General features: G+C 46.0%; 3 protein-coding genes across 3 annotated transcripts; all 3 read right to left on the reverse strand.

The window, feature by feature from the left end:
* Positions 1-954: 954 nt before the first annotated feature.
* LOC140277936 (microfibril-associated glycoprotein 4-like) lies at positions 955-5838 on the reverse strand. Its single transcript, XM_072372788.1, has 6 exons — positions 5732-5838; positions 5220-5375; positions 5103-5135; positions 4906-5002; positions 4189-4356; positions 955-1400 (listed from the first exon to the last, which is right to left on the reverse strand). Exons 1-6 carry the CDS (start codon positions 5735-5737, stop codon positions 1147-1149), a joined length of 714 nt encoding a protein of 237 aa, XP_072228889.1. The 5' UTR covers positions 5738-5838; the 3' UTR covers positions 955-1146.
* Positions 5839-7316: 1478 nt separating this feature from the next.
* Positions 7317-10485, reverse strand: LOC140278857 (class II histocompatibility antigen, M beta 1 chain-like). Its single transcript, XM_072373954.1, has 4 exons — positions 10305-10485; positions 9682-9969; positions 7621-7893; positions 7317-7432 (listed from the first exon to the last, which is right to left on the reverse strand). Exons 1-4 carry the CDS (start codon positions 10360-10362, stop codon positions 7317-7319), a joined length of 735 nt encoding a protein of 244 aa, XP_072230055.1. The 5' UTR covers positions 10363-10485.
* A 489-nt stretch (positions 10486-10974) lies between these two features.
* Positions 10975-17154, reverse strand: LOC140278143 (RLA class II histocompatibility antigen, DP alpha-1 chain-like). The gene is made up of 4 exons (XM_072373080.1): positions 17036-17154; positions 14711-14968; positions 12912-13190; positions 10975-11545 (listed from the first exon to the last, which is right to left on the reverse strand). Exons 1-4 carry the CDS (start codon positions 17091-17093, stop codon positions 11379-11381), a joined length of 762 nt encoding a protein of 253 aa, XP_072229181.1. The 5' UTR covers positions 17094-17154; the 3' UTR covers positions 10975-11378.
* Between the last annotated feature and the right edge of the window lie 284 nt (positions 17155-17438).

Consider the following 17438-nt stretch of genomic DNA (forward strand, 5'->3'; position numbering starts at 1 on the left):
GTCCGTGAGAATAAAAGTGGTTTATGGAAACATTTTGCTTTATATTGTTTCAGGGAATCATGTCAAAATAAAAGCCCCGAGCTGCGATATTTAAAAATCTGGAGACATTATTGCTACTGGAACCATCCCTGAATAACTTTATCGACATTGTTTTTAAAAGCCCTGTATTGTTCTGTCCTGTTTTCTGTTAGTCTTATCCTATCTTTCTTCTTCCAGTCATCCGCAGCTCATGGTGTTCAGCTGTTGATGCTCCTCTGTCACATACTTTGTCTTATTTAAAAGATCATGACCTGATCTTAGCCAGGTTATCACCACCTCCTCTTCTCTGTGTCTTGACCTACTTATTATATCCTCACTCATTCCCCTCTGATCCAGATAATGCTTGCATCTGGGAGTCAGCCGATTTATCCACTTTCTCATTCCCAGAATGAGCAGTTATTCTTCCATTTACAGAGCCCTCCATCCTGTTCGGGACAGAGTCCTAACAGCACATTTCAGACTTTAATTAAAACTCATTTTCATACATTTAATTAATTTAATAATTTAATTTCAGGGCTCCATAGTGTTTGGTACATATCCCTTTCACACTGTGACTGCCTGAAGATGCGACTGATGATGTTCCTGTAGCGTTGTTTAAAGGAGCAGTTTGTATTAATTATGGTGATTTATTAACAGAAATGGAATATAATACATGTAACTCTGTTGTTAGTGCTATATAAGCACAAAGAACGCAGTCCTTCCCCAGGGGAACCTCGACAGGGACTGATGTGACGCAACTTTAGCGTTTTACTGCTGTGTGTTTAAGGAAAACACAAACAAGTGTGAATACAGGGAGTCCTGATGGTGTAAATGTGATAAAGTCTCATGCTTCCTATTTATTGTCAGAACACAGAGAATCAGAATTCTAACAAACCCGTTGAAACCAATTGGTTCGACTTAAAAAACAGCAGCTGATTGCACCCACATTCAACTCTTTATTCATCCCAAAAGGCCTTTGATTTGTACAATCTAATTATTAATTCATTCATTACTTGGATAAATAACCACATTTCTGGTTGGAATAACTGATAAAACACAGCATTAGTAATTCAGAATGTAAATAACTTAAAAAGATCAGCGTGTGATCTGTTGGTTTGTTCTGCAGATTTACTGCACCGGACGGATCTTCATGCTGATGGTCTTCAGGGAATAGCCATAGCCCTTCCAGCTGGACCAACTTACTCCAACTGCATAGAGGGTTCCATCGGCGCCCCAACGATAAATCCCGTTGGGGTTTGCAGAGTGACACTTCCCATACCAGAATGCCCCCAGAAATGACCGGGCACAGTTTGCGTCCCAGATGTCCTGGTCTTTGTCCAAAGTGGAGAATTTCATTCCACTGTGACCACTCAGAGAGTCTCCTGCAGAAAGTGAACAGAATGATCAGGACATTAATAAAACTGTTCATAGTCATTTAAACATTTATTAAACTACAGCTTACTGCCACATTCTGATCCTCTGAAAGGGAATCTTCACCTGTCCAAGGTTTTCAGCATCAGTAACGAGATAATAAATAATAAATGCATTACTTTGCACCTGAGCAACTTGCTCCGCTGTGAGTGTAATTGTTCACATAATTGCTTTTGTACTACGCCTGTTTCTAGAAGATTCCAGTTAGGGGCACATCAGGTGACTCAGACAGGAAAAAACACGCCATCATCGTCATCAGCACTCCATACATGGAGATTTTCAAAATTGGTCTAATCACTCTCTGGCTGTTTTGACCAGTCACTGCAGAGCCAAAGACACATGGTGGAGATGCGGGTAATTGCAGAATTTCTCTCCAAGCTTGTTTTCAAAACCTCCCAACATCTTTACTGTTGCCGATCCTTTGATCCTAGCTCCAGTCAAAGTTGGCCTTAAACTGCCCCCTACTGGTCACTTTGTGAAGGCATAGCAGTCATTTCTGAGGACATGCACTGATGTCCCAAACATATGAGAAGTAACCGTGGTAAACACGTGTATCTGTCATGAAAAGTAAGTATATTTATGGTCTAAGAGTCCCAGCTCTGCTGAGCCATGTATTCCTTTTTCGAAGGTGATTTATACTTCTGTGGCAGGCTTTAACCCCCCACTCTATTTTTAGAGTCTGCAATGAGTCGTATGATCTTTACTGTTACCTAGTGTTGTAACTGCGGACTGAAGGCAGGGTAACTGCGGACTGAAGGCAGGGTAACTACGGACTGAAGGCAGGGTAACTGCGGACTGAAGGCAGGGTAACTGCGGACTGAAGGCAGGGTAACTGCGGACTGAAGGCAGGGTAACTGCGGACTGAAGGCACGGTAACTACGGACCGAAGGCACGGTAACTACGGACCGAAGGCACGGTAACTGCGGACCGAAGGCAGGGTAACTGTGGACCAAAGGCAGGGTAACTGCGGACCGAAGGCAGGGTAACTACGGACTGAAGGCACGGTAACTGCGGACCGAAGGCAGGGTAACTACGGACTGAAGGCACGGTAACTGCGGACCGAAGGCAGGGTAACTAGGGACTGAAGGCAGGGTAACTACGGACTGAAGGCAGGGTAACTACGGACTGAAGGCAGGGTAACTGCGGACTGAAGGCAGGGTAACTACGGACTGAAGGCACGGTAACTGCGGACCGAAGGCAGGGTAACTGTGGACCAAAGGCAGGGTAACTGCGGACCGAAGGCAGGGTAACTAGGGACTGAAGGCAGGGTAACTACGGACTGAAGGCAGGGTAACTGCGGACCAAAGGCAGGGTAACTGCGGACCGAAGGCAGGGTAACTGTGGACCAAAGGCAGGGTAACTGCGGACTGAAGGCAGGGTAACTGCGGACCGAAGGCAGGGTAACTACGGACTGAAGGCAGGGTAACTACGGACCGAAGGCAGGGTAACTGCGGACCGAAGGCAGGGTAACTGCGGACTGAAGGCACGGTAACTGCGGACCGAAGGCAGGGTAACTGCGGACCGAAGGCAGGGTAACTGCGGACCGAAGGCAGGGTAACTGCGGACTGAAGGCAGGGTAACTGCGGACTGAAGGCAGGGTAACTGCGGACCGAAGGCAGGGTAACTGCGGACTGAAGGCACGGTAACTGCGGACCGAAGGCAGGGTAACTGCGGACCGAAGGCAGGGTAACTGCGGACCGAAGGCAGGATAACTGCGGACTGAAGGCAGGGTAACTGTAGACCGAAGGCAGGGTAACTGCGGACCGAAGGCAGGGTAACTGTAGACCGAAGGCAGGGTAACTGCGGACCGAAGGCAGGGTAACTGCGGACCGAAGGCACGGTAACTACGGACCGAAGGCAGGGTAACTGCGGACCGAAGGCAGGGTAACTGCGGACCGAAGGCAGGGTAACTGCGGACTGAAGGCAGGGTAACTGCGGACCGAAGGCAGGGTAACTGTAGACCGAAGGCAGGGTAACTGCGGACCGAAGGCAGGGTAACTGCGGACCGAAGGCACGGTAACTACGGACCGAAGGCAGGGTAACTGCGGACCGAAGGCAGGGTAACTGCGGACCGAAGGCAGGGTAACTGCGGACCGAAGGCAGGGTAACTGCGGACCGAAGGCAGGGTAACTGCGGACTGAAGGCAGGGTAACTGTAGACTGAAGGCAGGGTAACTGTAGACTGAAGGCAGGGTAACTGTAGACTGAAGGCAGGGTAACTGCGGACCGAAGGCAGGGTAACTGCGGACTGAAGGCAGGGTAACTGCGGACTGAAGGCAGGGTAACTGCGGACCGAAGGCAGGGTAACTGCGGACTGAAGGCAGGGTAACTACGGACCGAAGGCAGGGTAACTGTGGACTGAAGGCAGGGTAACTGCGGACTGAAGGCAGGGTAACTACGGACCGAAGGCAGGGTAACTGTGGACTGAAGGCAGGGTAACTGCGGACTGAAGGCAGGGTAACTACGGACCGAAGGCAGGGTAACTGTAGACTGAAGGCAGGGTAACTGTAGACTGAAGGCAGGGTAACTGTAGACTGAAGGCAGGGTAACTGTAGACTGAAGGCAGGGTAACTGTAGACTGAAGGCAGGGTAACTGCGGACTGAAGGCAGGGTAACTACGGACCGAAGGCAGGGTAACTGTGGACTGAAGGCAGGGTAACTGCGGACTGAAGGCAGGGTAACTGCGGACCGAAGGCAGGGTACCTCTGGCTGTGGACCCTCTTGTTTATCTGATACCCACCTGCTCCTCCATCAGTGAATCCAGACACCTGCAGGCTGTATCCATCAGATTCTGGGCCGATGGAAAACGAGGAGTAACGAGCAAACACCTTGTTTCCTTCAAAGTCCTCCATGTCCACCAGAAGCTCGTAGTTTTTCCTCTGAGTGAGGTGGAAGAGACTCTCCAGACCTGAAAATATACAGAAGCATGTAGAAGCTGCTGTCTCAGAGCTCTCTGCTTCCTCATCCTTCCATCATCATCATCATCATTATTATTATTGTCTTTATCTGAAATTAATCTCCCACTGGTCTCCTGGTCAGCACAGCTCCAACACATTTCAGACATTTGACAAATACTAAATAATTATGCAAAGTTTGCATCAGTTTAAATATGAATATGTCTTAAAATCAAACGTCTTAAGTGAAGAAATGACGAGATAGAAAGAATCAATGACAATATGTAAATCTGCATTCAAACATTTTGATCATGACTATTGGTATATGAAATGATTAGCAGTGGTTCCAGGACCAAACCCTGTGGAACACCTTCAGTCACATCATGAAGCTCAGAAATGGAACCTTTTCCTGCTCAGATCTGCCTGATAAGTAGTTTTACGGCCTGTCCAACACTGTGAAGCTTCAGAGATCTGATCATGATCCTCTCTTTCGAAAGCTTTGGGTGGATAAATATCCATCAGAGTTTGATGTTGGGTCTTTATGAACCGGAGTCATGCCTCACCGAGCCAGTACTCCCCAGCAGCGTTCCCAAAGCCCATCTTGTACTGATCCCAGGGCCTGTAGAAGTTCACCGAGCCGTCCATCCTCCTCTGGAACACCTGGGAGGAGGTGGGGGGGGGGGTTAACCAGGTGAACACGGCAGATATCTGAAATCTCATGATTCTACAACGACGTTAGTTAACAAGTTCAGATGCTCACCGTCCAGCCTCCTTCTAATGTGTCACAGAACACCTGCACACACAGTATTTCCACCGTTGTTAACGTGTTAAACACTGAGCAGTGGACTGATATCACAGGAAGTAGGGGTCAGTTCACCTGGACAGCAGACGTGGCTCCGATGGGATAGATGGTGTAAACTCCGCTGAGTCGGCTGCTGTCACTGTTATAGATGTCGCTGCAGTCCAGAGGAAGGACCAGGTCTGTGCAGCTGGTCAGCAGTGGAACCAGGAGCAGGAGGAGGACTGACAGCAGCTGCAGCAGAGGAGCAGTTTCAGCTGATTTCATTACAAACATGTAGAGAGGGAACATCTCTGACTGCCACACAGAGTCAGAAACACAGCAGCAGTGCAGCTAAAACCCTTCCTGGAACTTTCCAGCACTGAAGATTCACTCTGTGATTCTGTGGAAGCAACCAAAGAGCTGCTCTGAACCTCAGCTCAGACCTCAGCTCACCACTGAATATTTACTGGGTTTTCTTCAAGAAAACCAGAGAGTGAAGCTGGAAATGGAAAGTAAAGGAGAGAAATTCCCCTGGAAGAAGCCGACCGAACCTGTTACCACACAAACCTACTGATGAATATTCAGAGTGTTTAAAGTCATAAACTCACCTTCATGGTCAGAGCTCTGCTGAAGGGATCTGATATACAGTCTGATGTGTCTGAGCTGTACTTATATCCCAAAGGTTAATGATTTACTGACCCTGCGGCGTCCGGAGGGCTGACCGTGACAAACTGACCTCCAGATGGAAATAAAAGCTTTGTCTTCGGGTCTTTCAACTTGTTATTGAACAGATAATAAACTGCTCTGCGTACAGAACAGGATCAAAGTCTGGCTGCAGAGAAATGGTGTAAAATCTCAGATTGAGCAATAAGATACTTTAGAGATCAGAGTGGGCGAATGTATTAATGTGGGCTGATGTCACTGTGCTGGAAAAACCCACGTTGCATCACAGGCTGTGTTCAAACAGCCACGGATCAGCTGGTCAGAGGATGGGGGGGGGTTCCATAGACATCATCAGCCATTTCAGGATTGGATGCAAAGTTATTTCTCATTGTGGATGCAGGTGTTGAAGGACTTTGAACCAATGAGTACATCCACCCAGGCTGCAGAAAACCGTCCCGGTTACCAGAATTTACTCCCGTCTAAGTTTGGAAAGTGCAAAGCTTCATGGGAATCCAAAATAAATCCTCAACAAACCAGATCAAACCTGTAGAGGAGGTCAAATCAACTTTGTATTGCATGAATAAAAACAGTTAATTAACTGTAAAAATGAGCCAAAACATTCAAACTACTGACAGTTCAAAATTTACTGATGTACAGAAATGCTTGGAGATGAGCTCAAACCCAACGGTTCTAAATGTTTTTTCATGTATGATTGAGGTTTATTCCTTTGGTTTTACTGGCTGACTTTCTCCCTGAATAACAAACTTATTTCCCCTCAAGCTGATGACTCGCTGGCCTCCGGCTCAAAATAACTTACATTAGTCTCCACTTATTGGCCATTTGGCTGTGACACATGTTCAGAGGCTGTCCTGAGAAATAGCAAAGCTTCTGCACACAGAGAAAACACATCAACAGCAATATGAATTCCAGAAAGCACTGATATTTCAACAAGGGAGGAAGTGGAGAAGGAAAAGGAGGCAGCAGGTTGCAGCAAGAATCTGTGAAAAGGCTTGAACCCAAAACCAGCTACATGAGGTTTTACTTTGTCCCACAAACCCTAACCCTTAGAGGCCGAACTGAGACAAAAGATCAGGTAAACATTCGGTATTAAGACTCCATGATGTGGCAAAGTGGGACAAAACTTCTCAAAATGAAACATTTTCACCAAAGCTTCAGAATTCAAAAACTAATAAAATACCAGCGAAGAAAAAGAAAAAAGACTAAAGACTAAAGGACTTAGTACTGCTGACTTTCTGCAGCCACCTGAGGAGCGCTGCCCTCTGGTTGGATAAATAACGGGATGTTTGTCACATGGAAGAACCAGAAGAAGCGTGTTTTTGGCCACATTAACTCAAACAAAAGCTCAGGAATCTGTTTCTGCTGAATCTGTGGATAAAGTTTCCCTATGAGGCCGGATGACTCTGGTGTTTCCCCACAACAAGCCTTCAGGAAACCTGAAGACCAGGAAAAGAGAAAATGAGATGAATGAAGCTGTCTGTTGAAGGCAGTTCAGCGCGGACAGTTCTCTGCTCAGTGAGTCTTTTTGTATAGAAAAGCGATGGAGGCCATCAGGACACTGAGTCCCACAGCGAGGACGGAGCCCCCCACCGGCAGCGTCACAGCGTCCGACCGCAGCTCAGACCGTCCTGCAGAAGCACAAACAGAAGCAGTGAAGCGGCAGCAGCTTTCTGACCTGCACCACATTTAAGTCTGATCACACCTGAACAGGGAGGGGTCAGGCCTGCAGGAGGGGGTCAGGCCTGCAGGGGGGGGGGTGTCAGGCCTGTGGGGGTATCAGGCCTGCAGGGGGCGTGTCAGGCCTGCGGGGGCGTACCTAGTCTCAGCTGCTGAGTCAGTCCCATGTGCTCCACCATGCAGGTGATGTTTCGCCCTGTGTGCAGCCTCTGGTCCAGGTGGGAGTGAACCTGGTAGCGCCACGCCCCACCAGGCATCTCTGTGACTCCCAGGCCTGGGGGGTCCGGTATGACAACGCCATCCTTCAGCCAGGACAGTCTGATCTGTGGGGGGTAGAAGTTGTAGGCACTGCAGACCAAAACCTCAGAGTCGTCACTTCTGTTCACCGCCGTCAGCCTGGCGGTCGGAGGCACTGCGGCAGAAACACACAGTTAGAGCTGATGCTGCAACACGAGCGACCCTTTAAAGCTGCTCACTTCTGTAAGTTAAGTTCAATTCAAGCACAAACAAAGTTACTGCTGCTGCTCACAGAACCTAAACTGGACTCTGATGTCTGCAAACACAACAGAAGCAGGTCATTCCTGCTCAAAATTACTTTAAAACAGCGTCAGAAATAACTTCAGATGTGTTTTTTGGAATTATTTTCATAATATGCCCAAAGTAATGGAACAAATATGACTTACTTTAACATCCTGAAATAAAACGTAACTGATTCTCTGGTATAAAACAGAACGAACAGGCGATTTTCTGTGGTTGGTGTAGATTGGAAGAAACTCCCAATAGACGAGTAGAGCCTTTCAGACCCACCTGGGTCCCAACAGCGAACATGAGTGGAGAAAGTGGGAAAATAAGCCGAATAATCATTGTTTGTGGGGACAAATACCTTTGTTACCAAATCCCAAAACTTTAGTGGAACAGAAAGGGCCTTTTCAGCATCCATAGAAATGAGCGGCTCTGGAGTGTCAGAGGCTGAAGAGGACAGTATAATATGTGGAAGGGGCGTCTATCCTTAACAATCAGGAGTCCAAACGGACTCCAAATGCTTTGCAAGCATTTTAGCGTGGAGCTTCACATCTGCTCAGAGCAAAGAAAGAGGCCGAAAGTTACTACAAAGAAGAGAATCTTTGTCCTTTATTAATATAAGAGAAATCGCACCACCCCTGTTTGTGAAAGCTGCTCCTGTTCTGGGGATACTGTCCGGCTGTTAAAGACAGCAAAGCAAAAGTTTTGGTTTGTTTCTGAATCCATCAGGTACAGAACACCTGGCTGACAGTGAAGCCCGTGATCCTGAGGAGATGCATATAAGCAGTGTTACATAAAGGTGCAACAGAGTAACTGTGCACGAGACTTTCAGCCAGAGTTGTTTTCTGAGGATAGTGGGCTGGATAGTGCAGTGGTTTTGTGTTGGAGACCTGGGTTTAGATCCCCTACATGAAAGGTATTACCTCCAGTAGGGGTCCTTAGGCAAGGCCTCCTCACCCTACCTGTAAGTCGCTCTGGATAAAAGCTGCTAAATGCAGAAACATTTTAACATTTTGTTTCCAGGCTCGCTGCTGACACCTGCTTCAGTTCGGTCTCTCATCACATGCTGCACAACACAATCTGTTTTTGGATGTCAGTTAAAGGGTTAACATTTATCCACTGGTTTACCTTAACATTTATCCACTGGTTTACCTTAACATTTATCCACTGGTTTACCTTAACATTTATCCACTGGTTTACCTTAACATTTATCCACTGGTTTACCTTAACATTTATCCACTGGTTTACCTTAACATTCATCCACTGGTTTACCTTAACATTTATCCACTGGTTTACCTTAACATTCATCCACTGGTTTACCTTAACATTTATCCACTGGTTTACCTTAACATTTATCCACTGGTTTACCTTAACATTCATCCACTGGTTTACCTTAACATTTATCCACTGGTTTACCTTAACATTTATCCACTGGTTTACCTTAACATTTATCCACTGGTTTACCTTAACATTCATCCACTGGTTTACCTTAACATTCATCCACTGGTTTACCTTAACATTCATCCACTGGTTTACCTTAACATTCATCCACTGGTTTACCTTAACATTCATCCACTGGTTTACCTTAACATTTATCCACTGGTTTACCTTAACATTTATCCACTGGTTTACCTTAACATTCATCCATTGGAAGGATAAACACAGCACGCCACTCTACCTGCTTTGCCCTGGATGCCTCGGTACACCAGGGCAGCCTGGATTTTGCAGTAGTAGTCCATGTCGTGTCTTCTGGCCTGGAGGTAACTGGGGTTGTTATTAACCTCGTCTGCAAACTCTCTTCCATAGTCTGTGAATCCAAGCACCTTCTCAGTGGAGCTGTTGTACAAAGCCTGCAGACGTCCATTGTACTGATACCGAATGAGATACTGTATGTCACACTGTGAGCCCTTCTCTATGAACTCACATGTCTTCAGAATATGGTAGTACTTTCCATCTGAAATCACCCCTGAAGAAAACACCACATCAATAAATGTTAATCACTTGAAAGGGAAAATTAGGCTTTAAATGACTGATCATGAGTCTAAGAGCAAGTCTTACTGCGTTAGGATTGAAATATTGTTAAATCCAGACTCAAACTCTGCTACAATCACCGTGTCAGGACTTCAGATTAAGAAAAAAAGGGAATTCTGCTGTAACATAACCAGAACTGTCCGGATATCTTTATGAAAGCTCAGAAATCTCTACATGATCTCTTTAACCTCAGTTTAAGTCTCTATAACCACACTCCATCACTGCACTACACTTAATGCAGAAAACCAGCACCTCTGAACCACGTTTTACCTTTTTGCTGCAGAAGTAAAGAGAACAGAAGCAGCGAAGGCAGATTCTGTGAATCCATGTTCAGTTTGGGAGAACAGGAACTGAGAGCTCAGCCAATCGGAGCACAGCTTCAAAGAGCGCATCACCTGTTGCTGGGGCAGTTTCTGCTTATTGTGCAGCGACTCAAGGAAGTGGATCAAAGTCCGGGTCCAACACAAAGAAAACCTCAAGACAAACTCACAACTATGGGAGAGCTGGCTGTAAACACACAGTGAAACCACCCCACGGGTATTAACTTAACGTCAAAGAGAGACAGAAAACAACAAAATGACCAAGTTTAAGAAAGGCCAGATATTCCAGACATAATTCCAACAACATCTTGGTTTATTAGCACCTCCATTAGCTTAAACAAACGCTGCAGCTATTAATCCTGGAGTCCGAGACAAAAAAGGTGTGTTTGTGGGTGTGACTATAGGCCCTGTGACCACACAGGTTATTTCCAGGTACATGGGTACTGAATCCTCCATTTCATCACTATTTTCTAAGATTTCCACAGAGAAAACTTTATTTACACTTTAAGAACTGAATGTAACTTTAGATTATTAAACCTGGTTACATGTGCAACTTTTACAGAGTAAAAATAAAGCTGATTTAATTTGAAGAAAAGTAGGAATGAAACAACAAATCTGTTCATACCCTTCATGTTACAATCCATGGAAGACGGGAGGACCAAACAGGCCGGAAGCAGGGTGGTATCCAAAGAAAACTTTATTTAAACAAGACCAAAGGTGCTGCCCAAACAGAGAATTTAAAACTGTAAACATTTATGAAAGGAGCAACACTGATGACCATCTGGCAGAGAGCAAAGAAAACCAAGTGCTGGGAATCATCAGGTGAGAGGATGCAGGTGAGAGACATGATGATGAAGCGGCTGAAGACATCAAGGGATGATGGCTGGAAACAGCAGAGAAACGCAAAGCAAACAGACAAACCAGAAACAGGAAACTGAGCACCAGAAACAGGGCTGCACAACATAAAACAAGAAGCAAAGGCAAAGAACAGCTGAGAGCCAAGTGTCCAAACACCAGTCGGATATCAGTTGGCAGCCCTGTGGTATGCAGAGCGAAAGTAGTCAGACAGCTGATGTTGGAGGCAGGCGTTGGCAGCAATGATGAAGATGATGACTCCAAAGAAGAGGCAGACGAGTCCCACAGAGAGGAAAGCCCAGGCTGCTGCAGAAGCTTCTGACCTCGCAGGAAGACCTGGTGCAGAGGAAACAGTGTGTTTCAGGAATTAGACCTCAGCTATTTCAACAGCAACACACAGACAGGAGCCTTATTTTTACACCTGACTCTATGAACACACCGCCTTAAAGTGGTGGTGGGGGGGGTTTAGTATACCCATGATCCTGAGAGCTGTGCTGTCAGGGACATTAGCCCCTGGTAGGGTCTTCCATGGCAAACTGGTCCTCTGGTAGGGTCTTCCATGGCAAACTGGTCCCCTGGTAGGGTCTTCCATAGCAAACTGGTCCCCTGGTAGGGTCTTCCATGGCAAACTGGTCCCCTGGTAGGGTCTTCCATGGCAAACTGGTCCTCTGGTAGGGTCTTCCATGGCAAACTGGTCCTCTGGTAGGGTCTTCCATGGCAAACCGGTCCCCTGGTAGGGTCTTCCATGGCAAACCGGTCCCCTGGTAGGGTCTTCCATGGCAAACTGGTCCTCTGGTAGGGTCTTCCATGGCAAACTGGTCCCCTGGTAGGGTCTTCCATAGCAAACTGGTCCCCTGGTAGGGTCTTCCATAGCAAACTGGTCCCCTGGTAGGGTCTTCCATGGCAAACTGGTCCTCTGGTAGGGTCTTCCATGGCAAACTGGTCCTCTGGTAGGGTCTTCCATGGCAAACTGGTCCCCTGGTAGGGTCTTCCATGGCAAACTGGTCCCCTGGTAGGGTCTTCCATGGCAAACTGATCCCCTGGTAGGGGCTTCAATGGCAAACTGGTCTCAGGAGAGGGGGCAGATTAGTCCCCTTGCCTAGAAAAGTGAACCAGAGCTGGACTCTCTCGTTCTCCAGAGCGGCCCACTGGGCAGAGGTGTTGGGTGAGTGAGGGGATACTAGTAAGTATGAGTGCCTCAGTGTTTTTGTGGACATTTGGCGGCTTTCATGGCTGACACGCCTTTTCGCTGATGCATGGAGGTCTGGGACAACACCTGTGAAGTGGCAGACCAGAGTGTGTTCCAGCTACAGGGGTTCCTCCACATGAAAAGGAGTCAGCTGTGGTTCATCTGGTTAGAATGCCTTCTGGTTGCCTCCTTTTGGAGTCTTTTCAGGCCTACCCACCTGGGAGGAGGCCCTGGGGCAGACCGAGAACTCACATCAGGTAAAGGAGCTAAATCCAGTTCTGTCCAGGCGACTGAGTCAGACACTGAAGCCTGGTGGACGGATCAGACCAAGAACTTTGTTGGTTCGAGGTAGTTGGAAATGTCCAGGAATGGCTGTGATTAATAGCCCCAACTTCTAAGAGGCTCTGCTGCCGGCAGAGTCCAGGTTTGGCACTCCAAACACCAACAGGTGATGCTAACGTTTGGGTTTAAGACTTTAATGGTTTCACTTCATAAACTTCAGAATAATCTCACCCCATTCTGTGACCAGAGGCCTGCTCAGGGCCTGATGCTGGACGTTGCATCGCAGCATGTCGGCTGGCTGTGGACGGACAGAGAGGCCAGCCAGCAGACTGAAGCTCCCGTCCATCTCAGGTGTGAGGCTGCCGAGTGTCACGCCCTCTGTCACCTGAACATTGTTCATGGTCCACGTGACGTTGATGGAAGGAGGGTAGAAGTTCCTGATGTAGCAGTAAAAAGTGTTCTCCTTTCCCTCCTCCACCTCCTCCATGGAATACACCAGCACTGTTGGAGCTGTACATGAGAAAACCAAGAGTCATCAGGACGTTCTGCATGTTAAGATGTCAGAACCATTCAGAACCAAAGAGTTGACTGAATGCTTTTCAGTCAACTCTTTGTCATACAGTTTCTTCTCTTTAAACAGCAACAAGAAAATCATATCACACCACAGTTGATCCCCTCCACAGGTTCCTGTTCTCCACAGGATTCATTCTAATATTCTTTTTTTGGTTTATAAGGCACTAAATGATCTGGTCTTTCAGCCTAATATAGATTTACATCATCATACTCCAGCTGGAAGGTGAACCAGTCAAGTTGTTTTCATTCATTATGTTAAAAAGAAGATATTATGCCTTGTGCACATTAAGATGATTTTATTTATTTTAATTTAATAATTTAAAAGTGTTAATAAACAAAAAGACCAAACTTATGTTTATTAGTCTTGTAAAACCAGCCCGACCTCTGAGTAAGACCGAGACACATTTAAAGAATCAGTTTAAAAGAATCAGTTTAAAAGAATCAGTTTAAAAGAATCAGTTTAAAAGAATCAGTTTAAAAGAATCAGTTTAAAAGAATCAGTTTAAAAGAATCAGTTTAAAAGAATCAGTTCTGACATCACAAACATGTTAATCACATGACCGATCAGCTTTTTCTTCTCCCAAAGAATAAAGACCATCTGTGACATGGAAGAATAACCAGCTGCAGACCTCTCTGCATGTTTCTCTGCTTCCCTCTGAGTTAGTTTAATTTCCTGTGAGCCATCTGTTAGTTGCAGCCATCCTAACCTGCACCCGCAGCCTAAAGCGCCACCTGCTGACCACACTTAACACTGCTTTATTCACTCTGAACCTGTCTGAAGAGACGTTTCAGAGATTCGTTTTATTTTTGCTTGATAATTTGTTGGAAATTAATCTTGTGAATATATGACTAATATGACTCGTGAATCTTATCACTGACTTCCTTAGTCTGACCTCCAGCTAACAGGTGAGCTGTGATGTGAGGCCAGTGAAGATGAAGGATTTTAGTTTTTAAAAGTTAAGACATCTAATGAAATGTTCTTACCCCAGGTCCTAATCCTGAGTAAATCTGTCAGTGATCGACTTCATTGATAACTGACATTGATCTTTACACCAATCTATTTCAGTGTAGGAGAGCTTTGTAAACTCATGCCACCTTCCATGTGGGTGACTTGGGTTCAGAGACCCTGCCTGAGAGGTACTTTACCCTGTTTGCCCACCTGTGAGTCGCTTTGGATAAGAGCGTCTGCCAGATGCAGAAACATCATCTGAACGTGGCTTCAAAGCTAAATAACTGCTGATATCAGGTCACTTTGTTCAAATCTGCAGCATATTTTTACTGGTGGCTGCAGGATGACTCAGTTTTCTAGTTTGTGTTCTTGGTTCAGGAAAGAAGGTGGTACTCTTCTACGAGGTCTCACTTTTCTGTGAGACAGTCAAAAGTCCATTCTTCCTGAAATGCAGAACTTTAGCCCCATCGTTCATCCAGCCGACCTCCTCCTGCAGTAAAGCCTTTACCTTTTTCTTTCGTTGGACTCTTGTCCTTCTGCACAGCTTTGCTAAGATACTGTTTACAGGCCCGCTCCTTGCTCACCAGAGCAACCATGTAAAACCCGTAAGACATCTGCTCCTCCAGCTCCTCCAGTAGGGGCGCCGTCCAGACTGCCAGCTTCTTTTTAAAGTCGGCATAAATGACCTGGTCTCCGTCCCAGTGGAGCTGCACCTGACCGTCACCAGACTGGAAGCAGCCATAGAACATGGTCCCTTCATGCACAGCTGGAGGAAGAATGCACAAAGAAAGTGTTTTCATGTCTGTGTTATATATACATGTATGCATTTTTATATATTTATATAAAATACATATATATGTAAAGTCAAAGTCAAATTTATTTTGTAGCACATTTCGTGTACAAAACAATTCAAAGTGCTTTACATAAAATTAAAATAAAAACATTGCAGCGGGGAGCAGAAAAAGCTTTAAAAATATGTAAAAGAATATAAATAGAAATAAATAAAATTATTAAAATGAATAAAAACAAACAAGTTTTTCCATTTTTCCAAGTAAAGGATGGATACATAGTATGGTCCTCAGGAAGGAAAAGCAAAACAGGAAGACAAACAACAACCATCAGCTCAGATCTATATGAATAATACTTGGCGTTACAGACGAGATGAGCAGTCAAGAAAATCCCTGCAACATTTCATTAGAAACACCAGGCTCTACACAGTTCAAATGGGTTCCCAGACTTTATAAAACTGTTTTAAATGTAATATGCATGTAAGGAACTGTAATGGCACGAGATCACTGCTCCCTGCCAGCCCTGAACAGTTGGCACATTGATCCATTGTAACAGAATATTCTTCCTCGCTGCATAGGTTAGAATACAACACTGGATTTGGGAGGCCCAGAGACACAGGGTCCATCTCCAGTTTAAACAAACATCTTCTCCATTTCAGATAACACATCGGACCAATGCATTTGCAGTTTCCGACATGACCAACAACAATGAGTTAGGGCACCAGTTTCTATCCTGCATTTAAGGCACGTGGGTGAGAGGGTTAGGGTTAGGGTTGGAATAATGGGTTAGGGTTAGGTTAAGGTTAGGGTTAGGTTAGGGGTTGGAATAATGGGTTAGGGTTAGGCTCAAGAGTTTTTACTCAGTGGTCTCCCTCCTACGCAACCAGCTGGTTACCATGGAGTTTGGTGTAGAAACCAAGGGGGTGCACGCTCAACTCGTGATCTCGCTGGGAGCTGCTGCGTGTAGTGCCATGGTCTTGGAGTAACTCAGGAGACCCTGGGAAGCTCCGTGCAATTTGAGTTGTGTAGCAATGTGGGTGCGATAGACTCAGGGTCCTTATGGTGTGTGTTATGTGCTGCTAGGATGGGGGGGGGGAGGAGTAGAGAGAGAGAGAGAGAATGGGTTATGTTTTTGGATTGTGGTGTGCTGCGGGTGCGATGGGAAATTGAATTTCCCTTGAGGTGAGTGGTGCAAGTGTTTGGGTGTGTACTGTATGCAGTAGGCTCGAGGCCTTTGGTTTGTGTATGTGGGGGGGGGGGGGAGGCGAGGGAGAGATAGAGAGAGAGAGAGAGAGAGAGAGAGAGGATGGGGAGGACTTAGGGTTAGGGCTAGCGTCCTGTGACCTTAGGGTAAGGATAAATGACCGGGAAAGGCCTGAGACAAAGGAATCAGGTGGTCAGATAGCCGGAGACCGTTAGTTTTAGCCAAAATTGTTAGGCTTATGAAAATTAATTTTCCCGTGGCGTGGCCAGGGGAAGGACTTATGGTTAGGGCTAGCGTCCTGTGACCTTAGGGTAAGGATAAATGACCGGGAAAGGCCTGAGACAAAAGAATCAGGTGGTCAGATAGCCGGAGACTGTTAGTTTTAGCCAAAATTGTTAGGCTTATGAAAATTAATTTTCCCGTGGTGTGGCCAGGGGAAGGACTTATGGTTAGGGCTAGCGTCCTGTGACCTTTAAGGTACAGGTAAATGGGAGGGGAGGGTATAAAGATGGTGGGTAGGTGGTAAACTATAAATTAGAAAAAATAAAAATAATATTTGCTGGTCAGATTTGGTAGGGTTAACTCAACTCAAAAGTCCAGGAATCTAAACGATGAGGTCGCGCTGAAAGGAAACTGAAGGCACCAGACGGATTCACCAGGGAAAGAGACAGCAGGATGTTTGATGCAGACTGATTCAGAGGTGAAAACTCAGCTGTTGTTCATTGGTCAGTTAAAGCAGCAGACGGGACAGAGACTGGTTTCCAGGTTCTCTATCAGCTCTGCTGAAGCTTTACTTTGGAAAGGCAAAAACAACACAAACACACTGAACATGAAGGTTTACCTGCATCAGCTGTGGAGATAATAAATCCACAAACCAGTAAAGCCAGAGAAGATTCCATCCTCCCGGTTTGCTCCCGCTGTCACAGCCAGACAACACTCAATCTGCAAAGTGAAAGTAAACTAGAGGAAGGATATGAAGCTGCCAGCTGCCAGCACCCTCTCAGGAGTTTCAAAGTAAAAGCCTTACTGTTTCTGAATAAATTAAAAGTCATTAAAAATGTTTAAAATCAACGTTTAAACTTTTGTGGTTGTCCTCGTGTTTCTGAACATCTGAACGTCAGCTGTTCACACGTTTCAGAAATGTTGAGGCCACATAAATTCTGCTTCAGGATGTTTGTCCTGGACCCAGCGTCCACTTTAATGCTCCCTCCTGAAGTTCACCGTGTTCAGAAGAAGCTCCACAA

Source organism: Leuresthes tenuis, unplaced genomic scaffold (genome assembly GCF_036924035.1).
Source record: "Leuresthes tenuis unplaced genomic scaffold, fLeuTen1.0.hap1 SCAF_20, whole genome shotgun sequence".
Classification (NCBI taxonomy): domain Eukaryota; kingdom Metazoa; phylum Chordata; class Actinopteri; order Atheriniformes; family Atherinopsidae; genus Leuresthes; species Leuresthes tenuis.